The 24805-nt window shown below is 44.7% G+C and overlaps 2 protein-coding genes across 13 annotated transcripts in view; one reads left to right on the top strand and one right to left on the bottom strand.

Moving 5' to 3' along the window:
- The window catches only part of TAOK3 (TAO kinase 3), a 229242-nt gene extending 215668 nt beyond the window's left edge, over positions 1-13574 (top strand). For all 12 annotated transcript variants that reach the window (XM_055235583.2, XM_055235581.2, XM_055235584.2 and 9 more), the window contains 4 exons: positions 1370-1609; positions 3040-3252; positions 10990-11172; positions 12223-13574. In XM_055235583.2, the coding sequence (XP_055091558.1) occupies positions 1370-1609; positions 3040-3252; positions 10990-11172; positions 12223-12384 (798 nt within the window). In that variant the 3' untranslated portion in view covers positions 12385-13574. The remainder of the gene's footprint in view (positions 1-1369; positions 1610-3039; positions 3253-10989; positions 11173-12222) is intronic.
- Positions 13575-18135: 4561 nt separating this feature from the next.
- Positions 18136-24805, bottom strand: part of PEBP1 (phosphatidylethanolamine binding protein 1) — a 7777-nt gene continuing 1107 nt past the window's right edge. Inside the window, exons 2-4 of the mRNA XM_055235598.2 lie at positions 23625-23734; positions 22223-22323; positions 18136-19129 (exon numbers count right to left, since the gene is read on the bottom strand). Of these exons, the coding sequence (XP_055091573.1) occupies positions 18912-19129; positions 22223-22323; positions 23625-23734 (429 nt within the window). The 3' untranslated portion in view covers positions 18136-18911. The remainder of the gene's footprint in view (positions 19130-22222; positions 22324-23624; positions 23735-24805) is intronic.

The raw sequence follows: 24805 nt of genomic DNA, 5'->3' as shown, positions 1-24805 counted from the left end.
CCCGGCTCACTGCAAGCTCCACCTCCCAGGTTCAAACCATTCTTCTGCCTCAGCCTCCCGAGTAGCTGGGACTACAGGTGCCCGCCACCACACCCGGCTAATTTTTTTGTATTTTTAGTAAAGACGGGGTTTCACCGTGTTAGCCAGGATGGTCTCGGTCTCCTCACCTGGTGATCCACCCGCCTCGGCCTTCCAAAGTGCTGAGATTACAGGAGTGAGCCACCACACCCAACCCCACATATGTGGTTTTTATATGCCTTAATTCCAGCCACACATAGAGATTAACTGGTTCTGAATATCAATTCCAAATTCGGAGTAGAGAAAATAAATTGACCCAGGTTGGGCCACGTATCTAAATCTGATTCAGTGAGCTTTGAGCAGAGCATATACTTCAATAAATGTCTAGTGCACTTCCCTATTGGAGTGTCAGTGAGATGAGGACAGAAGTCATGGTTTAATAAATATTTTTATGTACTGAGAGCACATTGTTCAGATCTTCATATATAGTGCTATTTAGGAAATATTCTTCAATTGAGGAATGAAAATATTTCACCCAACTTCCCCCTTTTTTCTAGTTTGCTTTCCTTTCCTCCTTCAACACCAAAGAAAGAAAGAAAAGGAAGAAAGACATGAGTAGAAGGAAAAGAACAGAGTGAATAGATCTATAAATGATCAAACAGACTGTAATGCGGAAGATGAAAGGGGAGAGATCTCATCTGTTCTTTTTTTCCCCCAACATGCCTTGAACTCTGAGATTTTAAAAAATAGATAATTGGCCTACTTCTGATTCCTGCAAAAACAGAGTATTTCCCAGAAAGCTAAGAACATTGCAGATATTATCAGTTTAATTCTCAATCTTGATTGCTTATTGGCACCACCTGGGGAACTCTTCCCAATACTGACATCAGGCTCCCACCCCAGACAGTTATAAGAATTTCACCCTGTGAGATTCATGCATCTTATGTTTGAAAAGTTTCCTCACATGATTTTTATGGGCAGTCAGGGTGTAGGACCACTAGCTTCACTGAAGAAACATTTATGTAGACCTATGCATAGCACATCACCTAACTAAGGTTCACAGCAGCTCTGTGAGGTAAGAGGGAGTCAGGTAGAATTAATCCCATTTTACAGATAGTGCAGTAGTGATTGCTGTGAAGTTGCCCATTTTGTAAGTGGTGGACCCAGGAACAGAAACTAAACCTGGAGAGATTGTTAACTTAATCTCATTAAGTCCTGCTGCCAAACACTAATGGGTTTAATTAAGAGATGGTTAGCAGTGCCATTCCTTGCCCTCCCTCACTTAGTTGTGCATTCCTTCCAGTTCATCTCCATTCACCTGTCTCCATTTATCTTTTGTTCCTGGACGCAGGAACTAAATAAAAAGAGGACCCAGAAGGAGATGGAGCATGCCATGCTAATCCGGCACGACGAGTCCACCCGAGAGCTAGAGTACAGGCAGCTGCACACGTTACAGAAGCTACGCATGGATCTGATCCGTTTACAGCACCAGACTGAACTGGAAAACCAGCTGGAGTACAATAAGAGGCGAGAAAGGGAACTGCACAGAAAGCATGTCATGGAACTTCGGCAACAGCCAAAAAACTTAAAGGTAAGATTTGTGCTTCTGGACAGTGTTGGACCAGATCAGTGGTTTCTTTACCTGAAGTGTCAGAGTCACCTGAGCAACTTTTCAGAATCACAAATTTCTGTGCCCCACATCTATTGTATCAGAATCTCCAGTTGTAAAACAGAGAGTCTATATTTAAGCTCCTGAAAAGGAGATGTTGGGCAAGCTGGTTTGGAAACTATTATTATACTACATTATCTATCAATTTGTCATCATATGCAGTATGGATTTCTCTGAGCACTTCATGACCTGCCCTCTTCAAAACTGGACTAGTAGCAGTTTATGGTTCTAATCCCAGGAAATAAGGAAGTTCTATTGGTGTTAGGTACTTTGAGCACTGCTATATTGGGAAAGACTCTAAAGCCACATGCAAGCTTAGGAGGAAAGAGTGTCATTTATTAGTGATGTCTGTCATGGTCATCAGGAATGAATCTACAAGTGCCAGGCATTTACCACTTCTGCACTAGAGATGCAGAGATGTGGAGGAACTCCTGTGGCCCTCACTGCCTCCAGCTAATTTTAGCTGACTGCTAATTAACAAGCTCCATGTACTAAGCCATTGCTATATATCTGGGAGGACGTTGTCAGTGTTGCCACAGATATGAGGCCAACCTCGATCACACTGGCTGTGCGTCTCTTCTGTCAAATCCTAAGCTAAGCAGTGATTTCTATCACCGTAAGTCCTCAGAGTGTTCGTGAAGTGCACACATGACTATGGGATAACCTGATGGAATGCCTTCTGGGCTTAAAATAATATACTCTACCTTCTCTTTGCCCAAATGCATATTTGATATTGCTACATGCAAGCACAACCTCTTAATGGGGAAAAAAATTCTAAATCACTTTTCTCTTTCAGTTTACGCTGAAATCCAGTAGAAATAGATTAGGATATGAGGTACTATCCGTATGCTCTCCTTTATGGAGTTGATAAGAAATTGCTATAAACCAGAGCAGTGAGAGCTGGCTTATATAATGCTATCCCTGTCTCACTTGGAAACAGGGTGAAACACAAAAACAAAAAAAAAAAAAAGGGAAAAAACAATGAACAATGGAAGACACTGAAGTGTCTGACTAGGAAAGCATGAAAAGAGTTGCCACTCTTCCAACAAGCTAAGCTTCAGAATATCGCTCAATCTGCTTAGAGTTGTCATCCCCTTGCAACAGTCCTTATTTTCTTTGAAGCCATTTGTAAATTCAAAATTACTCATAGTCATTCAATATAAAACCGAAAGTATAGGTAGCATTAACTTTTGTCTGTGTCATACATACTGCTTGATTTTTATTGATTAGCAGTGTGGGTCACTGCACCCAAAAACAGATGCTCTCAGAACTTGTATTATATCATTATGGTAGAAGGCTTTCTGTATTTACTGATGTGCCTTTATTTTTCCTTTGTCACTTTTTCTACCCAGGCCATGGAAATGCAAATTAAAAAACAGTTTCAGGACACTTGCAAAGTACAGACCAAACAGTATAAAGCACTCAAGAATCACCAGTTGGAAGTTACTCCAAAGAATGAGCACAAAACAATCTTAAAGACACTGAAAGATGAGCAGACAAGAAAACTTGCCATTTTGGCAGAGCAGTATGAACAGAGTATAAATGAAATGATGGCCTCTCAAGCGGTAAGTGGTTAGGTTTGGTGCCACGGCTTCGAGAGCTTTGGGAATCAAGAAAATCCAAGATCCAGCCTGTTGTTCCCAAGATGATTCTTGCACAAATTTAGGATATTGATGTTTTTCTGCCCAAAGGACTGAGGAAAGGACGACGCTGAATAAAGCCAAGCCAATGTGGATACTTGCCGGAGTGCCTTATAAGATGGAACTCAACGAGTGACATGCCACATCAGACCTGTGGCACATAGGGATTTTGAGGGCAAATGTGATAAATGTGATAGATACCACATATGATACCATGTGTTCATTTATCAAAGATTTTACTGACTGCCCTCCCCCCAACTAATATCAGGCACAAATGAATAAGACAGTCCCTGCCCTTAGGGAGCCCACAGTCAAGTGAGGAAGACAGATACACAGACACACTCATGCAATAAACTTTTATTAAGCATCAATGTTCAGCACTCTGCTGGACTCAGAGATGGAGGATGAGCTAGACAGACAATTTGTCAGTCAAGCCAGGTGGTCAGATAATTAAGCAGTAATAGTAAAACATGGTAAGTGGGGCCGGGCGCGGTGGCTCACGCCTGTAATCCCAGCATTTTGGGAGGCCGAGGCAGGTGGATCACAAGGTCAGGAGTTCGAAACCAGGCTGACCAACATGGTGAAACCCCATCTCTACAAAAAATACAAAAATTAGCCGGGCGTGGTGGCAGGCACCTGTAGTCCCAGCTACTCAGGAGGCTGAGGCAGGAAAATCACTTGAACCCGGGAGGCGGAGGTTGCAGTGAGCCGAGATCGCACCACTGCACTCCAGCCTGGGTGACAGAGCAAGACTCTGTCTGAAAAAAAAAAAAAGCAAGAGATTTGAAATGGGAGGTACTGGGGGTTAGGGGAGAACAAGTAGGACTAACTAAGCTGGTCTAGGGAAATCTTCCCAGAGGGAGCCAAGAAACTTTAAGGAATTCATTGACATAAACTGATTCCTTGAAACTGGGACCTACATAGGCAAAGGTTCAAACAGAGGAAAGTATATGGAGACAGAAAGAACTTTGGTGTGAGCCCAAAGTTCAAGGAGGAAGATTGCAGGAACCCAGAATGGAGAGGTCATAAAGGGAGCTTGGGATGGGAGCTTGCCTGGTAACTCGGTGAAGATTTCCCAAGGAGATGAGTCTTAAAGAGTAATAGTTTACCAAATAGGCATAAGAGAAAAAGTTATTCCTGACAGAGGATACAGTATATGCAAAGACTCAGAGGCCTGAAAGAGGATGGCACATTTGAGAAACAATGAGTGATTGCTATGGCAAGAGTATAGGATGCTTGTTGAGGGAAAGCGGGAAGATAGGGTCAGAGCCTCAGAAGCCAGGAGTTTGGATATTATTTTGTAAGCAATGGAGAGCTGTTGAACCGTGTTTTAAGAAGGAAAGCATAACTGGATCAGATTTGTGTTACAGAAAGATATTAGCAGAAATGTGGCAAATATAGGTAAAGAGACCTGTTAGGAAGCCATTATAATAGTTCAGGAGAAAGATGATGAGAGAACATGCTAATAGAGGTGGAGAGAAGTGGGGAAGGTTTTAAGAAATATTTAGGAGGCGAGAATAGAAATAACTTAGTGACCAATTTGAGAGGTTTGACAACAGAGTAGAATAGGTCATTATCTTACCAAGCTGGAACAATAAAAGAGTGAGTTTGGATGCCTGCAAGGATAATTGACTAAGTTGTAGACATGGTATCTGAGTTTTGTGGGTGACCAGGTAGAGAGGTACAGATAATGGAAAACTGCTGTTTAGGAGGGATGTCAAGATTAAAGGCAGAAACCTAGACTTCATTGTTATATAGGTGCACTTGTGGCTGGTAGGAATGGATGAGATCTGCTGGGGAAGGGAGGTACTCTTAGAGAGGAAAGAACTAAGGACAGGGTCTGGTAGACATCAACATTTGAGGGCTGAGTAGAAGTAGAACAAAAATGAATAATCAGAGACACAACACAGGAAGGGAACCCGAAGACAGCATGTCACAGGAGCCAGAGCAGGAGTTTCTGACAGCATCACATGTTGCAGAGATTAATTAGAAGAATAAACTTTGAGGTGTTCATTGGACCTAGCACTGGATTCGTCCATTGCTTGTCTTGGACAATCAGTGGAGTGGTGGGACTGGGAGACATTATAGAGCATTGAATGAGGGATTATAAAGTGAATCCAAATGGTAAGTGAGACTGCTTTTCCCAGATCCTCATGAATGAAGGAAAAGAGAACAAGATCTGTAGCAAAAGGAGAAAATAGTTGAAGGAATACTTCTGTTAGTTGGGAGATGCTTAAGCATGCATGTTCTTAGGCCGAGGATGGGAGCTAGTGCATTCATCTATTCATCCATCCAGCAAGTATTCATTGAGTGCCTACATGATGTACCAGGCATCTGGAGATACTGTGGTGGATAAGACAGTCATGGATTACATCTTCATGGAGTTTATGGAAGCATGGAGGAAACAGACATTGGAAAAGTCTACTCCGTGTAATGGCAGAGCAAGAGCAAGGTGCCAACAGAGAATAAAACAGGAGAGCTCGCCTGGTCTGGAGAGTCAGGAGAGGCCTCCCTGGCACAATGGCTATGTAGGCTGAGGAACCTACACATGAGGAATACATGTGTGAACGTGGGGAAGGCAGTGGCACTTCGGAGGAATTCACAGAAATCTATTATGTTTCGGATGTAGGGAACTAGGAGAGGACTAACATGAGAACAAGACTGGAGGGGTAAACAGGCTGGGTCACGTAGGGGCTTTCAGGCTTTATTAAAAATTTTTGTCTTTATCCGAAACAATGAAAAGCCACTGGAGGGTATTAAGCAGGGTGTGACATCAGATTTGTGTTTTTGAACCATCACTCTGGTGACATGGAGAATGGCCTGGGAGATAGGAAGAATGGATATTAGGAGATGATTTGTGAAGTTACTTTTACCCGGGGTATGAGGGAGTGGTAGCTAGACTAGAAAAGGGGCAGTCGGGATGAAGGGGGAAGTTACTAAATTTGGTGGGAGGTAGAATTGAGAGTACTTAATGACAGGTTGAATGTGGAGAGTCCAGTGTTCAGGATGACTTCCAGTCTCTGGTTTGAACAAAACAGTAGATGATGGGCCAGGCATGGTGGCTCACGCCTGTAATCCTCGCACTTTGGGAGGCCAAGGTGGGCAGATCACCTGAGGTCAGGAGTTCGAGACCAGCCTGGCCAATGTGGCGAAACCCTGTCTCTACTAAAAATACAAAAATTCATCGGGCTTGGTGGCACACACTTGTATAATCCCAGCTACTTGGGAGACTGAGGCAGGAGAATCGCTTGGACCCAGGAGGCAGCAGAGGTTGCAGTGAGCCGAGATCACACCACTGCACTCCAGCCTGGGCGACAGAGTGAGACTCCGTCTCAAAAAAAAAAACAAAAACAAAACAGTAGATGTTGGTCTACCTATATTTACCTATATGGTAAAAAAGGAAGTGGAACAGATTGGGGCGTGGGAAGGCAAAGGTGATGTGTTGGCTGTGTGGAGCCTGAGAGCCTGGGAAACATCCAGAGGAGGATGTCTCTGGTAGACTAGAGGAGCTCGTCTGGACCTCAGAAGGAAAGTCTGAAATAGAGGTTTAGTGTGGGAGTCATTTGCACATATGTAGACGGTAATTGAAGCTTTTGAAATAGATGAGATTCTTAGGAAGAGTGGTTAGAGGAAGAAGAGGGCCCAGGACAAAGCCCTTAGGAACACCCACATTAAGGGCCAGGTAGATACTGGAAAGGGAATAGTCAGAGAGGGAAGACAAAAACCAAGAAGTTGTGGTATCTCAGAAGACAAAGATTTCAAGAAGGAAGGGGCAGTCGGCAATACCAAATGCTGCTGGAAGGTCAGGTAATGGGCCACTTCCAGACCATCATGGGTCACCTTAATGTGAGCAGTAGAAGTAGAGGGTTACGGTCAGAATGAGTGCGAGGAAAGGAGTGCAGAGAGAGGTGAAAGGCAAAGAAAAGGAAGAAGTTGATAGAGACATAGAGGTTGATAGGGTTTTTGTTTTGTTAATCTTTATATGCTCAGCCTCTGCAACAATGTGTGGCATACAACAAGAGTTCAATGAATGTTTGTTATATAAAATGGGAGAGACCAGGCACGGTGGCTCATGCCTGTAATCCCAGCACTTTGTGGGAAGGGTCACTTGAGGCCAAGAATTCTTGACCAGCCTGGGCAACATAGCAAGACCCTGTCTCTACAAAAAATACAAAAATTAGCCAGGCATGGTGGCACATGCCTGTAGTCCCAGTGACTTGGGAGGCTGAAGCAGGAGGATCACTCAAGCCCAGGAGTTCAAGGCTGCAGTGAGCTATGATCACACCACTGCACTCCAGCCTGGGCAACAGAACAAGACTGGGACTCTTAAAAAAAATAAATAAGATGAGAGAGAACAGGATCAGAAATATAGGTCAATGATTACCCTTGAATAAAAGGAGAGAAATGCCCTTTCTTCTGAGACAGGGAGGAGATAAGTGTGTGATCATTACAGTATCCTTTACTGACTACTTACCATGTGGCAAGTACAATGTTAAATATCTCGTAAGTGTTATTTCATTTCATTTTTGTGAAACCCCTTTGAAGTAGTTACTGTTTTGACCCTAATTTACCTGTGAGGAAACTGAAGTTCACTGAAGTAAAGCTACTTGCTTAGGACAGGAGTTGGCAAACTTTGTCTGTAAAGGGACAGATAGTAATTAGCTTTGTGGACCACAGGGTCTCTGTCACAGCTACTCAGCTTTGCCATTGTAGCACAAATGCAGCCATAGACAAAACATAAATTAATGAGTATTATCAGTGTCCCATAAAACTTTATTTATGGTTGGGCAAAGCGGCTCATGCCTGTAATCCCAGCACTTTGGGAGGCCGAGGCGGGTGGATCACCTGAGGTCAGGAGTTCGAGACCAGCCTGGCCAATCTGGTGAAACCTTATCTCTGCTAAAAATACAAAAATTAATTAGGCATGGTGGCGCGTGCCTGTAATCCCAGCTACTCAGGAGGCTGAGGCAGGAGAATTGCTTCAACCAGGGAGTCGGAGGTTGCAGTGAGCCGAGATCGCACCCAGCACTCCAGCCTGGTGACAGAGCGAGACTCCATCTCAAAAAATACATATATATTTACAAAACCAGGCACCATGTTAGATTTGGCCCATGGGCTGTGGTGTGCCAACCCCTGGCTTGGGGGTAAGGGGGAAGGTCACATAGCTAATTAGTGGTGGAGCTAGGATTTGAACCCATCTTGGGGGGAATCCTGTGCTCCTATATGCTTGGCTGCTACTACATTATATTGCCTCTTACCGTATCTTTTTCTTCAGTGTAAGCCACTGTAAAGAACAGACATATTTACCTATGCTCTTATAAAACTTTTTAATGGAGCTGGGCACGGTGGCTCACACCTATAATCCCAGTATTTTGGGAGGCCAAGGCAGGCAGATCACCTGAGTTCAGGAGTTTGAGACCAGCCTGGCCAACACGGTGAAACGCCATCTCTACTAAAAATACAAAAAATTAGCTGGGCCTGGTGGCACTTACCTGTAATCCCAGCTACTCGGGAGGATGAGGCAGGAGAATCACTTGAACCTGGGAGAAGGAGGTTGCAGTGAGCTGAGATCACACCACTGCACTCAGCCTGGGCAACTGAGTAAGACTGTCTCAAAAACCACGAAAAAACAACTGTTTAATGGATTTGATGTGTGTAACCTTGGGTGATAAAAACTAAATGCTGGACTATCCTCTGATTTCTAGCACTGGGCCGTCAGAGTCAGAGCTGGTACAGAACAATGGTACCAGTTACTGATAATAATAATAGCATGCCAGAAATAAAAGGAAATGGAGATGTTCTAAATGTTTAAAGATGTTTAGATGTTTAGATGGTCTAAATTGACCATAGAATGAACCTCTCACCCACTTAGCCGGGGCTTACAGCAACTAATGCAGACAAATAGAAAAGAACAGGACTTTCACTGCCTTTACTGATAAGGAACCTCCCGTATCAAGAGGGAATCAATAACAACCCTCACTGGGAGCCAGTAAATCCTTTGACATTTACCTGTGAGTCTGTTCCTGCCAAAGACTATGTATTGTGTCTAGTGTCTCTTATCCCTTCATTCCTTACTGGGAAAATGAGAACTATCCATCCTCTTTAAGGGTTTTAATGAAACCTGGTTAGGATTAATTTTTAGAAGGTACCTTGGAAATATGATTACATAATTTATTTTATGTTCCTTTAATCTCTATAGTATGTTTCTCCAGAAGTACTAAAAGAAGACACATGCAAATATCTAAAACTATTTTAATATAACATTTCAAAATAATTTTTCAATCAAGATATGTATATTGTCACAAATTGTACATAAGGTGGAAAATAAGTATCATGGAAAAGTGGTCAATATGGAAACACAGATAAGCTCAGGGTAGATGGACTGATCCAAGGGTTCTAATCTCATAGTTCTCAGCCAAACTGTGGGCCTGCCAAAATTGGACCAAAGCAAGCCTGCGACCAGGGGTCATCATTCCTAAACACTGTCCTGCTGATGGTCCGAAACCTTCCACTCTGCTTTGAGAAGCTGGCACTTCTACTTGGTTCATTCTCCACACAGGATCTGGGTATCTTGTATAAGACAAAGTTCGGGCACTGCTTCAAAGCAGTTATGCCTCTTAAAATTATCAAGCCTACCTACCCTCTGTGGGGAAGAGATTTTTTTTTTATGAGACAAAGTCTCTGTCTCCCAAGCTGGAGTGCAGTGGTGTGATCATAGCCCACTGCAGCCTCGAACTCCTGGGTTCAAGAGATTCTTCTGCCTCAGCCTCCCAAAGTAGCTGGGACTACAGGCACATGCCACCATGCCTGCTAATTTTTTTTAAAATCTTTGTATAGATGGGGGTCTCACAATATTTCCCAGGCTAGTGAATGCCAGGCCTCAAGCAATCTTCACACCCTGGCCTCCCAAAGCGCTGAGGTAACACAGGTGAGCCACCAGCCAGGGAAGAGATTTTGAACCACTTGGAGTTTTGGATTGGCTGGCTAGCAATGTAACTTTTATAGCCAACAATAGGTGCCAACATTACTACTTGGAGCATAACAGTACTGTGGTATATTCCTCAAGTTTTATGGAAATTAGAATCAATTTTTTAGAGCTAAGTATATCTAAATGATTTTAGGGTTAAAGATCTTGAAATAAGGGCATGATCAGTTGAAACCAAAATAATGATAACCACTACTATTTATTGAACACTTGTAATGCATTGAGAACTGTGCCTAGGATTTTATATGAATTCTTTCATTTAATCCTCCCACCAATCTCAGGCAATAGGAACTATTCTTGTTATTTTCTTGAGGATGAAACACATGAGATCTAGAGAGGTAGGTAATGTGCCAAGGTGTAACACACACAAGTGGTTGGTGTAGCTATAATTCAAGCCCAGGAGCCTACCTCCAAAGCCCACAGGTGTAGCCTTCCTGACGACTGCTGCTGTGGTTTCAGGTCATACTGAAAAGAATGTGTTTGGTATTGTAGCTCATTGGGCAGACTTGACTGTTTTTGATTCCTAACTCTGAATGTACCCAGAGCATCTGTGTTTTTGAGGGGGCAACCAATTTCAATCCAAATGAGGAAACCTCTTCCAGTAGTCACCAAGGGCTGTAGGCCACCAAGGGCTGTAGGCAAGGGTGCATGACCGTGTGTGTCTTCTGTGCCCGCAGTTACGGCTAGATGAGGCTCAAGAAGCAGAATGCCAGGCCTTGAGGCTACAGCTCCAGCAGGAAATGGAGCTGCTCAACGCCTACCAGAGCAAAATCAAGATGCAAACAGAGGCACAACATGAACGTGAGCTCCAGAAGCTAGAGCAGAGAGTGTCTCTGCGCAGAGCACATCTTGAGCAGAAGGTATGATAGCATTACTGGGGGTCCCGTGCCACTGGGTGGAAGGGGGCGTGGCTGAGGGGAACTGCCATATATGCAGCCTTCCTTAGTTGGAGATTAAACTGGGCACTTTTCACTTATCTGCTTTATGCTACTGGTACCCTTGTGAGGTAGGCATTGTCCCCATTCTACAGGCCGAAACACCAAGGCACGCATGTCTGACCCCACATCCTAAGTCTTTCTGCTACTCTGCTAGGAAACCCTCAATGTTCCCAGCCAGAGGAATGATGTGGGTTGCTGGGGGGGTTGATGTGACACCTGAAAGGTACTGTGAGCTGATAGCAGGGCTGCCAGATGGCACGAGGAAGCCAAATGTATAATAGATTTGACTTTTCAGCGATTTTTAAACCGAGAGAAATCACCAGCAGGGCTCTTTAAAAAAAAATTAAAATGATGATAGGCTGATATTGCCATGCATAATAAATGTTATCCCAACTGAAATATTCATTGCTTTAGATATTCTGAGGAATATGAAGTAGAAAAGATTTCATAAGGCATCTCAAAGCTGTTAAGCATTTATTTGCTTAACCAGTGATTTGCACTTTCTTCCAGTAGTTCCCTGAGACCAACGTAACAGACTATTTTCCCAGCTCCTGTTCTAGAACTAAATTACTAATGACCCAGGAGGCATTTGGCTCTCTGTGGGAAAGCAGCACAATGCAATTGTGCTTGAGTGTCTTTTAGCTTCTTGTGAGCCATCCCCTAACGCAGGACACTGACCTAGATCCGCCCAGCTGCTGGGCTTGCTAGAATGGCATTGCCAGCCCCAGGTGGACCCCAAACATTTTTATTCTTGTGAGCAAGTTTTAAATATAATGATTTAGATGCATTGATCACAGGACTCGGCCAGCCTTCCTCGGTCCTCCCTTAGTTCCTGTGTGTGTGTGTGTGCGCACTTCATATGTGTGCCTATGTGTGTGTGCATGTCATATGTGTGCGTATGGGTGTATCGTGTGCATGTGGGTGCCTGTTAGGAGATGCCTTCCATTAAGAACTGCATTGTGCTTGTTTCAGATTGAAGAGGAGCTGGCTGCCCTTCAGAAGGAACGCAGCGAGAGAATAAAGAACCTATTGGAAAGGCAAGAGCGAGAGATTGAAACTTTTGACATGGAGAGCCTCAGAATGGGATTTGGGAATTTGGTTACATTAGATTTTCCTAAGGAGGACTATAGATGAGATTAAATTTTTTGCCATTTACAAAAAAAAAAGAAAACAGAAAAAAATTCAGACCCTGCAAAACCACATTCCCCATTTTAACGGGCGTTGCTCTCACTCTCTCTCTCTCTCTTACTCTTACTGACATCGTGTCGGACTAGTGCCTGTTTATTCTTACTCCATCAGGGGCCCCCTTCCTCCCCCCGTGTCAACTTTCAGTGCTGGCCAAAACCTGGCCATCTCTTCTATTCATAGTACACGTCACAGTATTGATGTGATTCAAAATGTTTCAGTGAAAACTTTGGAGACAGTTTTAACAAAACCAATAAACCAACACAAAAAAAGTGGATGTATATTGCTTTAAGCAATCACTCATTACCACCAATCTGTGAAAGTAAAGCAAAAAAAAAAATAATAAATGCCAAGGGGGAGAGAGACACAATATCCGCAGCCTTACACCTTAACTAGCTGCTGCATTATTTTATTTTATTTTATTTTTTTGGTATTTATTCATCAGGAATAAAAAAAAACAAAGTTTTATTAAAGATTGAAAATTTGATACATTTTACAGAAACTAATTGTGATGTACATATCAGTGGTGACATATTATTACTTTTTTGGGGATGGGGGGGTGGGTGGGATGAAGAGATCTTGTGATTTTTAAGAACCTGCTGGCAAGAGTTTAACTTGTCTTCAGCATATTCTGATTGTATCATAATCATTTTCTGCTGTTGCAGAGGATGTGAATACACTTAAGGAGCTCACAGAATCCCAGTAGCACAAATTGGGCTTTGGCAAATCGTGTATTTTGTGTATAGAAGGAATTTAAGGAGAGGTATTACTTATTTTCATATTGTATTTTAACTGTTTCTCTGATCAAATTTTTTTACTTCCTCCTCCTGTTCCTCCCCACCTCCCTCCTTTTCCAATTCAGTATTTGGAGTTCAGCACTGTCTCTCAATCAGATCATCTTGATCTTTTTCTTTATTTCCCTTCCCCTTCCTAAGTCCCATTTCTTGGTCATAAATATTGCATTATTCACACTTTCAAACTGTGTATTTTCTTACAATAAAAAATGATGAAAAAAAAAAAGGCTTTACTTCTTTTGCATGCACTTTAAAAACAAAACGAAACATTTTTCAGGTTCCAAGGAAGAGCATGATAACTGTCAGAGCTTTTAATTATATTTGTAAATAAAAGTGTTCATCACATCGCCTTGCTGTGTTATTGTAGCAGGAGGTTTCCCTTCTAGGTTCACCCGTTCACAATTCAGAGGGACAGCCACCCTCCTGAAACCGTTCTCCATAGCCTCGCTCGCTCCAAGAAGAGCCATTCAAGCCTTCCAGGTAAAGCTCTGTCTTCCAAGTTCCTCTATGGGGGTGAAGATAGCGTTGCACCATTTGATGTGGGCACGTGGTTAACTGCACCTTTCTGTCCTAAAGAATAGAAGGCATGCGTGCACATGTGCACACGCACGCACACACACACACAAAACGCCCCACGTGCCAGTCATGCATAGAAGCATGCATTGCTGAAGAGAGAAATTGGGCACCCTTAAAGAAAAGCAGGCTGTGGAGAAGGCACTATAATGAAATATTTGAAATGATCCCACTGTAATATTAGATCCCTCTCCCCTTATATTCTGTTTTATTAGAATAATTTTACATGTAAAACAATGAGATAGTAAAAAATATAAAATTTCAGGGATATGATTTGGGAGTCAGGACAATCTCAGTAAGATCCCATATGCTTAAGCCTCTATCAGGCTTGTCCAACCCACCTTATTTTGCTGTTACTCTGTTTTGTTTTGTTTTAGGCTTTTGGCAGCCTGAAGCTATGGTTTTTGGTTTCTGTGTCTAGTGATAAATGGAAAAGGGGGACGAGGAAGGGGCTTTACTGGCCCAACCAGAAACAGAAACTAAGAACCCATGACTGTGTTCTCTCCCTTGGACACTCCTGGAAATTGCTCTTTAGAATATGATGACCTGGGGTGGGCCCAGCACTTTGGAAGGCTGAGGCGGGTGGATCACCTCAAGTCAAGAGTTCAAGACCAGCCTGGCCAGCATGGTGAGACCCCGTCTCTACTAAAAATACAAAAATTAGCTGGGCATAGTGGCGGGTGCCTGTAATCCCAGCTACTTGGGAGGCTGAGGCAGGAGAATCACTTGAAAGTGGGAGGCAGAGGTTGCAGTGAGCCAAGATTGCGCCACTGCACTCCAGCCTGGGCAACAACAGTGAAACTCTGTTTCAAAAAAAAAAAAAAAAAAAAGAATATGATGACCTAAAGATCATTCTTGTTTCCTACAGGATGTTCATGTGTCAGAGACAAATGTGACCAATCATGTTCACTCTGATAGGCTAAAGCAGAAAGGTATACTCATAAAATTAAAAAATAATTATCAACATGGGTTAATCCCAACCCCAAAACCTTTTGAAATATCACACTCAGTGATAATTGTGTTTCCTAAGTACTTCTGTTCATTGGCGTTTCTATATTAGGTACATCTGAAAATAATACTGGAAAGGGTTAGAGAAACATAACATCAATGGCGTGCTTACGCTTGCCACATGATGGAACACTAGGATTTCACAAATGAAGAAATAAGCTCACTCCAGAGTAAGTGGCAGGGTGGGGTCTGAATCGAGACCTGTCTATCTATACCCAAACAGGTGTTCCATCTTCAGTAGGGTAGAAAAGCTTCCTGTAGCCTCTTTGATCCATTTCTCACTGTGGTGAGAAATGTCTAGCTAGTTTGGGAAAGGGCCCTATGTCTGAGATTGTAGGTGCTCTCTTTAGAAAAGGTCTCGGCGGCTCACAGCTGTAATCCCAGCACTTTGGGAGACCGAGGTGGTCAGGAGTTTGAGACCAGCCTGGCCAACATGGTGAAACCCCGTCTCTACTAAAAATACAAAAATCAGCCGGGCGTGGTGGTGGGCGCCTGTAATCCCAGCTACTAGGGAGGCTGAGACAGGAGAATCGCTTCAACCCGGGAGGCGGAGATTGCAGTGAGCCAAGATTGTACCACTGCACTCCAGCCTGAGCAACAGAATGAGACTCAGTCTCAAAAAAAAGTCCCACTGCGCAAGTTTGTCAGGGATGTGTCCCAGGGCAGTTACCAGGAAGCAGAGATGTGGGTCCCTGCTCCTAACACCTGCTATGGACAGAGTTGTCCAACTCCTCCTAGTACCTGCCTGAGGAGGCAGTAAGGAAGGCAGGGGGATTAGGAAGGCTGAGGCAGGAGAATCGTTTGAACCCAGGAGGCGGAGGCTGCAGTGAGGAAACAGGGCTGAGGAAACTGGACTTTTGTACTTTGTTCTTATATGACAATCAGGCCAAGTTTAGTCACTTACATACATTAACTATTAGTCCCAACAAAAGATGATTTTGTCCTCCAACAACCCTGTGAGGTAAATAAGACAGGCTGACAACCCCCTGCAACCCTGATGTTTTTTAAAATGAGGAAGCTGGAATTTGTGACCCAGTGGGCCCGGTGGTTATCAGCTGGACCTTGAGGCCAGAGTTGAGTTCAGAAAGGGGGTCACCCACTTCCTAGCCGCCCTTGGGCAAGTTCACATCACATACCAGTTGAAGAAGGCATCACCCTTCTTTCTAAGATGACTACTGCCTTCTCATATATATGTATTTTTTTTCTCTTCAGTTCCATGTTAGTATTAATAATGTGTTTTTCTTTTTCTTTTTTTTTTTTTTAGATGGAGTCACCCAGGTTGGAATGCAGTGGCCTGATCTTGGCTCACTGCATCCTCCACCTCCCAGGGTTAAGCAGTTCTTCTGCCTCTACCTCCCAAGTAGCTGGAATTACTGCAGCCTTGACCTCCTGACCTCAAGTGATCCTCCCACCTCAGCCTCCCTAGTAGCTGGGACTACAGGAATGAGTCCACACATCGGGCTAATTTTTGCATTTTTTTAGAGAGATAGGGGTTTTGCCATGTTGCCCAGGCTGGTGATCTGCCCCACCTTGGCCTCACAAAGTGCTGGGATTACAGGTATGAGCCTCCATGCCCAGACTTTACATTTATTTTCAAGGTCAACAGGACAGTTTTTTTTTTTTTGAGACAGAGTTTTGCTCTTGTCACCCAGGCTCAAGTGCAATGGCGCGATCACAGCTCACTGCAACCTCGCCTCCCAGGCTCAAGCGATTCTCCTGCCTTAGCCTCCCTAGTAGCTGGGATTACAAGCGCCCACCACCATGTCCAGCTAATTTTTGTATTTTTAGTAGAGATGGTGTTTTACCATGTTGGCCAGGCTGGTCTTGAACTCCTGACCTCAGTTCATCCACCCACCTCAGCCTCCCAAAGTGCTGGGATTACAGGCGTGAGCCACGACGCCCGGCTGACAGTTGTTTTATTTATAACTTGTGTTCAACAAAATCTTACTACGTAAAAAAACGAATTTTAAAACTCTAAAGTTAAAAAAAAAAAAAAAAAAAAAAAACAACTTCCAGGCTTGGCATGGTGGCTCATGCCTGTAATCCCAGCACTTTGAGGCCAAAGCAGGTCAGGAGATCAGGAGGTCAGGAGTTTGAGAGCCGCCTGGCCAACATGGCAAAACCCCTTTTCTACTAAAAATACAAAATTAGCTGGGCATAGTGGTGATGCCTGTAATCCTAGCTACTCAGGAGGCTGAGGCAGGAGAATCACTTGAACCCACTCAGAAAGTGGAGGTTGCGGTGAGCCGAGATTTTTCCACTGCGTTCCAGTCTGGGTGGCAGGGCGAGACTCCATCTCAAAAAAATAAAAAAAATAAAAAAATAAAACTTACGCCGGGCGCAGTGGCTCAAGCCTGTAATCCCAGCACTTTGGGAGGCCGAGGCAGGCGGCTCACGAGGTCAGGAGATCGAGACCATCCTGGCTAACACGGTGAAACCCCGTCTCTACTAAAAATACAAAAAATTAGCCGGACGTGTTGGCGGGCGCCTGTAGTCACAGCTACTCGGGAGGCTGAGGCAGGAGAATGGCATGAACCCGGGCGGCGGAGCTTGCAGTGAGCCGAGATCGCGCCACTGCACTCCAGCCTGGGGGACAGAGCAAGACTCCATCTCAAAAAAACAAAAAAAATAAAAAAATTAAAATAAAATAAAAAAATAAAATGAAATAAAATAAAACTTAAATCTACCTTATGTGCTTCCAGCAAGGCAACATTTCCAAGTTTTTTCAGAGAAAAAAGTACTGCAGTGAAAGATGGGGAAGGGCCAGTCATTAGCACCTGTCAGGCCTGATTCAGGATCCCCCCTTTGCATCGCAGAGACCAAATCACAGTGATTTGTACCTTCAAACACCTCCTTTCCTTTCTTTTGGTACATCAGATGGCATGAGACCGTGACCTTCTCACCCTCCTACCCTGCGCACCTCTTTGGTACTGATCCTCTGTGAATAACACATCAGAACGGAAAGTGCAGGCTACTTCTTAGGCATTGTTACGGTGTCCGCGCCAGACTTCACCAAGGGGGAAGGTTTTCAGCCAGCTTCTTTAGAACATCCTTCTCGGGTCAAAAGGACCACTTGAAGCAAAGGTGCTTTTTGGGCAGTAAGACTCGGTCTCACGTTTTATGATTTTTTTTTTAGAAACCTCAAGTCTGAACTGTTTGCTCCTGCTGTGGGTTAATGGCACATGTAGAGGCACAGACCCTCCGTATGGCCCCTGGAACAAGTCCCAGCTGTTACTTGCTGGTCACGGAGACGACTCACCCTGAGACTTGACTTCTCACACTTATGAAACCCACACCCAATAGAACAAAACATCTAGGGACTCGGTTCCTTCATTCAGGTTTCTATTTTTATTCAATTATAAGCAAACAGCACAATTAATGCAATGTTCAGCAACTCCAGACCAGCTTTTCTTACTCCCATGAAGAACGATCAATTTAACAAACACAGATTTAAGGTTTCCTCCCAAGCTGTCAGCGAGCACTGCTGCCAGTCTAGATGGCCATGTCCCAACAACAGCAAAGCCACCCTCCCTCCTGCTTCTTCCAGGATTGCTCTTTAAAGGGACCAGAGCGACATACTGATGCCTATTGAGGCATCTGAGATGCACTGTGTTGGGGGTTAGCCTGAATGCCAGCCTCTGGTTGTCTAGGTGAGTGACATCACCATTAAAACACATTGTGTACCGTTCTGGACTCAGGATCACAAAGGCAGAGGCAACCAATCTTTTTTTTTTTTTTTAAAACCTCCCTTAAAGAGTCTTTGATGCTTTGCTCTATCACTGTAGACCTGGTCTTTTTCCCCCCAATTTTTTCTTTTTTACATTCTGGGTTGCTATTTTCAGATTAACAATTTTATGACCCCATCACAGTACCAAAATACCCCCCAAAATGAAGTTCAAATTTGATCAAAACATAAATCAGAGTGAGTGAGTAAAATTATAAAGGCCAGGCAGCAGGAAAAGTCATCCTCAACCACCATCTGGTCAGGTCTCACCCGTGCTAAGTGGGGCAGGAAGAGGAGAAATCTATTATGCATGCAACACTGAACTGGGGAACATGTCTTCGGGCCTCCAGGTAAGTTCAGGTCCCCAAGCTAACCCCCTACTTCCCAGACAGCTGCTCATACAGTTTGGGCACATAGTCGTCCCATTCGGCCTGGTAACACGTGCCGGCCACTGGGGCCCTGAGCTCATACTTTTTACGGAAGGACGCCACCTTGAATTTGCCACGGTGGTCTCCAGATCGGTTGCTGAGGATGGGCTCGTCACACTTTAGCGGCCTGTCCTGCTCGTAAACCAGCCAGACATAGCGGTGGAGGCCTGTGGGGAGAGGCAGAGGGAAGATGTGCACACAGCCCAGCACTCGAGATGGGGACATCATCCGTTTTTATCAAATGTTTCAACATGGAGGCACCCAGACCACACCATTTATAAGGAGGACACCGAGGGTCCAGACAGGTATTTGGTGCAAATTAACATTTAATGGCAATTAACATATTGATGGCAAAAATCACAATTACTTTTGCATCAACCTAATAGAATGTGTTAGACCCTTGCTGTAACTGGTGTCAAGCCCCAAGCCCTTAGTTCCAGCCTCTCCTGGCCTGTGGGATCATGCCTCCGCACCCCCTTATCCTCGCCTCCCACGAGGCTCCGTGCTCTTCATTCATCCCACTTCAGGCTCCCGGCCCATCTCAAGTCACCACCCACCACCTCCCGTCAGAACACCCATTCACTTCTGTCAGGTAGGAGAAACCAATTAAGGGCAAAGCAAATCAATGACCAGGGCCCACCATACCACAATCGAGCCTCCAGGATAAAGGAGAACATTTTCTTTCTACCTCCAAAACTTACTTCCTTAGAAAACTGGAGACCTGCTCCTAAGTGACCCAGACTCACTTTAAGCAGCTTTCTACAAGCTTCAACGATGGACTGGATGCAAATAGGTACCATGAGCTTTTATTTTTTTAAAAAGTGGGTTTTTTTTTTTTTGAGATGGAGTCTCACTCTGTTGCCTAGGCGTGGAGTGCAGTGGCGTGATCTCGGCTCATTGCAACCTCAGCCTCCCGGGTTCAAGTGATTCTCCTGCCTCAGCCTCCTGAGTAGCTGGGATTACAGGTACACACCACCACACCCAGTTTTGTTTTGTTTTGTTTTGTTTTTGTATTTTTAGTAGAGACCAGGTTTCGCCATGTTGGCGAAACTCCTGACCGCAAGTGATCCACCCATCTCGCCCTCCCAAAGTGCTGGGATTACAGCTGTGAGCCACTGCGCCCGGCTAGAAACAAAGTTATTTTTTAAAAAGTTGTTTAAATATTTGCACACCCATGTTCAATGCAGCAGTATTCACAATAGCTAAGAGGCAGAAGCAACCCAATTGTCCACTGATGGATGAAAAGATGATCAGAATGTGGTTTATACACACAACAGAATGTTATCCAGCCTTTTATTTTTTCTTTACTCCTCTGTGTTACTCTAGGACTATTCAGCCTTAAAAAGAAATTCAGACACATGCTACACCACAGAACCTTGCGAACATCACATTAGTGAAATTAGCCAGTCGCAAGACAAATACTGTACAATTCCACGAGGTATCTAAAGTAGACAAACACTGCAACAGAAAGTGGAATGGTGGCTGCCGGGGCTAGGGGAAGGGAAATGGGGAGCTGTTGTTCAATGGGGACAGGGTTTCTGTTGGGGAAGATGAAAAATCTAGAGATCTGTTTCACAACAATGTGAATGTAGTGGCCAGGCATGGTAGCTCACACCTATAATCCCAGGACTTTGGGAGGCCAAGGTGGGAGGGTCGCCTGAGTCCAGTAGGAGGAATTTGAGACCAGCTTGGGCAATATGGCGAAACCCCGTCTCTACTAGAAATACAAAAATTTGCTGGATGTGGTAGCCTGTGCCTGTAGTCCCAGCTTCTCGGGAGAATGAAGTAGGAGGGTTGCTTGACCCCAGGAGGTGAGCTGAGCCCTGCAGTGAGCTGAAAACGTGCCACTACGCTCCAGCCTAGGGGACACAGTAAGACCCTATCTCCAAAAAAAAAAAAAAAAAAAACCCAACGTGAATGTAGTTAACACTACTGTAGTGTACACTTAAAAGTGGTTAAGATGGAGGGGGCGCAGTGGCTCACACGTGTAATCCCAGCACTTTGAGAGGCTAAGGCAGGTGGATCACTTGAGGTCAGGAGTTCGAGACCAGCTTGGCCAAGATGGTGAAACCCCGTCTCTACTAAAAATACAAAAATTAGGCAGGCATGGTGGCACGTGTCTGTAATCCCAGGTGGCACGTATCTGTAATCCCAGCTACCCAGGAGGCAGAGGTGGGAGGATCATTTGAACCCGGGAGATGGGGCTTGCAGTGAGCCGAGATGGTGCCACTGCACTCCAGCCTGGGAGACAGCAAGACTCCGTCTCAAAAAAAAAAAAAAAAAGAGAACATAGCTCTTACTTGAGAGAACTGCTTTATTCTCACGGGTAAGCTTCCCATAATTAAGCTGCCTAATTTTATAACTGCCCTAGAGAACTTACTAGGTCCCTGGGAAATCTGTCCCTTTACCGTCTACTATGCATGCGTGAGAGGGTTTAAAGGCATCTGAAGCTTCCGGGTCTACAGAGAAAACATGAGTCCATGTCAGAGATGTTCTTGTACCTCTTCATGTTAACTCCTGGCTGGATAAGCTGTACAAAAGCTAGGATTGTGACAGTGCCACCAAACGGAAACATCCTGAACTGAACACCAGGAAATAAGAATGCATCTCTCACCATCAGCTTAGGCAGCACTTACCCAACCTGGAAAGTTTCAATACAGTGGTCTTTCTCTTTCTATCTCTAGATATCTACATGTATTTTATATATAATAGCTATAACACAATACAATGTGTGTGTGTGCGCGCGCCTTCAATATAGTTCTACTGAAGTCTTCCAAATCTTTTTTCAATATACCAAGCTAGACTTTTTCAGAAACAAATACAGAAGGCAACCTTATATAGTTAATTTGGAAACTATGATCATTTCTGAATTTTTTTATACAATTAGAAACAAAGATCACCCCAGGCAAAGGCTTGAGATAGTTTAACTGTGTATTCCACCCACTGCAGCCCCAAAAGGCCATGCTAAGCTTTCTGCAACAGTGCTTCCCTCTCGCCGACTTCCCTGCTTGATAAAGGGCTAGGGGTGCAGAGGCAACTCTACACAGATGGTCCGTCTGTCCAGAACCCAAGGCTCTAGCCACCTGACACTCCCACAGGTCTGAATGTGTGCCCTGAAGGCAGCTGCCCTAGAGGTGAGCTGAGATGCTATTTCCAGCAGGGTTAAGGGCTCTCAAAAGAAAAGAAAAAAGCATTGGGCCAATCCTAATGTGCCCCCAGGCTCCCTCCCCAACTTCCCACCAAAAACAATCTTTACTAACCTGTGCCCTTGGGAGGCCCCGAGCCCACATAATCGGAGAGGACTGTGCCACTGCTGATGTCATTGCCCTTCATGTTGACCACCAGGAAATGATGCCATTCTCTGCGTGAAGAAACACGGGATGTCAGCATCACAGGAGATCAGGGAACATTCACTGCACAGCCAGCAACTGGGCATCGAGAACATGCTGAGTGCCAGAACACAGCCACGAACAACAGTCCTTTCTTTTTTTTTTTTTTTTTTTTGAGACAGAGTCTTGATCTGTCGCCCACGTTGGAATGCAGTGGCACGATCTCGGCTCACTGCAACCTCCGCCTCCTGGGTTCAAGCAATTCTCTGCCTCAGGCTCCCGAGTAGCTGGGGTAACAGGCGCCTGCCACCACGCCTGGCTAGTTTTTGTATTTTTAGTAGACGGGGTTTCACCATGTTGGCCAGACTGGTCTTGAACTCCTGACCTCGTGATCCACCCAACTCGGCCTCCCAAAGTGTTGGGACTACAGGCGTGAGCCACCACGCCCGGCCCAGTCCTCACTTTCTTAGAGGCCAGCACGAACCTCATGTGTTTGCAGAAGAGCAGACCCAGCCCCTCCCACCCTCTGACATTTTCTAGAGCAAAGGCCAGCAAACTTTCCATTAAAAGGCCAGAGAATAAATGTGTTAAGCTTTGGGGGCCACAGTCTCTGTTGCAACTATTCAACTTGGCCTTGGCAGCATGAAAGCAGCCACAGACGAACATAGCTGTGCTCCAATAAAACGTAACTGATGGACACTGACATGTAAATTTTGTGTAGTTTCCACATCACAAAGCACTATTCTTCTTTCAATTTTTCACCAATCATTTAAAAATGTAAAAACCAGGCCGGGCATGGTGGCTCACACCTGTAATCCCAGCACTTTGGGAGACTGAGGCGGGCAGATCACCTGAGGTCAGGAGTTCGAGAGCAGCCTGGACAAGGTGAAACCCCGTCTCTACTAAAAATACAAAAATTAGCCAGGCATGGTGGTGGGTGCCTGTAATTCCAGCTACTTGGGGAGCTGAGGCATGAGAATCACTTGAACCTGGGAGGTGGAGGTTGCAGTGAGCCAAGATCACGCCACTGCACTCCATCTTGGGTGACTGAGACTCTGTCTCAAAAAAATAAAAAATAAATAACTAAATAAAAATGTAAAAACCATTCTTAGTTCATGGGGCTGTACAAAAACAGCCCACAGGTGCATATGGCTCTTGGCTGTGAGTTACAGACACCCGCTGTAGGGGGCAAAAGGGCAGGAAAGGCACTCTCTGGCTTAAGCATGGGTGGGGGCATCCCAAACCAGGTCTACTTCTCCATGTCCAGCAAGGGACTTACACCCGATAAGTCATGTCTGCATGACCTGCTCTTCTCGTCTTTTCCAGCTCTCACCTGTATTTGGGATCCTTCCTGCTGGGAGCATCCGGATCTGTCAGGACCAAGGTGTAGAGCTTCCCTGAATCAAGACCATCCCACGAAATGCTGGTGGGTCTATTCTTAACCTGTATGAAGGAACCAGTTTGGAGTAAAAAAGTCAGAAATGAAGAAACTGGCTGGATGTGGTGGCTCACGCCTGTAATCCCAGCACTTTGGGAGGCCTAGGAGAGAGGATCACTTGTGGTCAGGGGTTCAAGACCAGCCTGGCCAACATGGTGAAACCTGCCTCTACTAAAAATACAAAACTCAGCTGGGCATGGTGGTGGGCACCTGTAATCCCAGCTACTCGGGAGGCTGAGGTGGGAGGATCACCTGAGCTGGGGAGGCAGAGGCTGCAGTGAGCTAAGATCACCCCACTGCACTCCAGCCTGGGTGACAGAGTCAGACTCTGTCTCAAAAACAAGAAATGCTGAAGAAACCAATACTCTTTCTTTGATCTCAGACTCTCCAAAGACAAAACAGAATAGATTTTTAATAAAATCAATGACCCTGTATTGACTCTAAGAGCCAGGAGCTGGAGTTTTATATACGTTATTTATTTTATTCGAGACTAGGTCTCCTTCTGTCACTCAGGGCGGAGTGTAGTGACGCTATCAAGGCTCACTGTATGTAGCCTCAACCTCCAGTGCTCAATCGATCGATCCTCCCACCTCAGCCTCCTGAGCAGCTGGGAACTACATGCTCACACCATCACACCTGGCCAATTTTTTTTTGTAGAGTTGGGGTCTTGCTATGTTGCCCAGGCTGTGTATTATTTCAGTCCCAACACCACCATGGGGCTAGTATCCCAGCACACTATTAACAGAAACAGACGAGGCTGGGATTCCAACCCTGGCACTGAGTCCCCCTCTCAACGACACCCTTACATTGTCTGTCCGGAATCACAGCGTTTCTGGATTTGGTGATCAGGAGGTTACCTGGAGCCTGCTAAAGTGAAATCTGCATTAACTGTTTCAAAGTGCAGAGAAAAGCAGAAAGCCAAGGTGATGAGAGGCGGGCAGGGAGCAGGGGAAGGGAGGCTGTGTTAGATGGGCACTACATATTTAAACATCCAAAAAAATTAAATTCTGTGAACATCCAAAACAATGTAAGGTCAGGGCAGTTTATTTTACACTGTTGCCCGGAGTTTCATAACC

The sequence above is a fragment of the Symphalangus syndactylus genome, chromosome 13, assembly GCF_028878055.3.
Source record: "Symphalangus syndactylus isolate Jambi chromosome 13, NHGRI_mSymSyn1-v2.1_pri, whole genome shotgun sequence".
Lineage (NCBI taxonomy): Eukaryota > Metazoa > Chordata > Mammalia > Primates > Hylobatidae > Symphalangus > Symphalangus syndactylus.
Note: the sequence above shows the minus strand (reverse complement) of the source record. Positions and strands in the feature narration are given on the sequence as shown.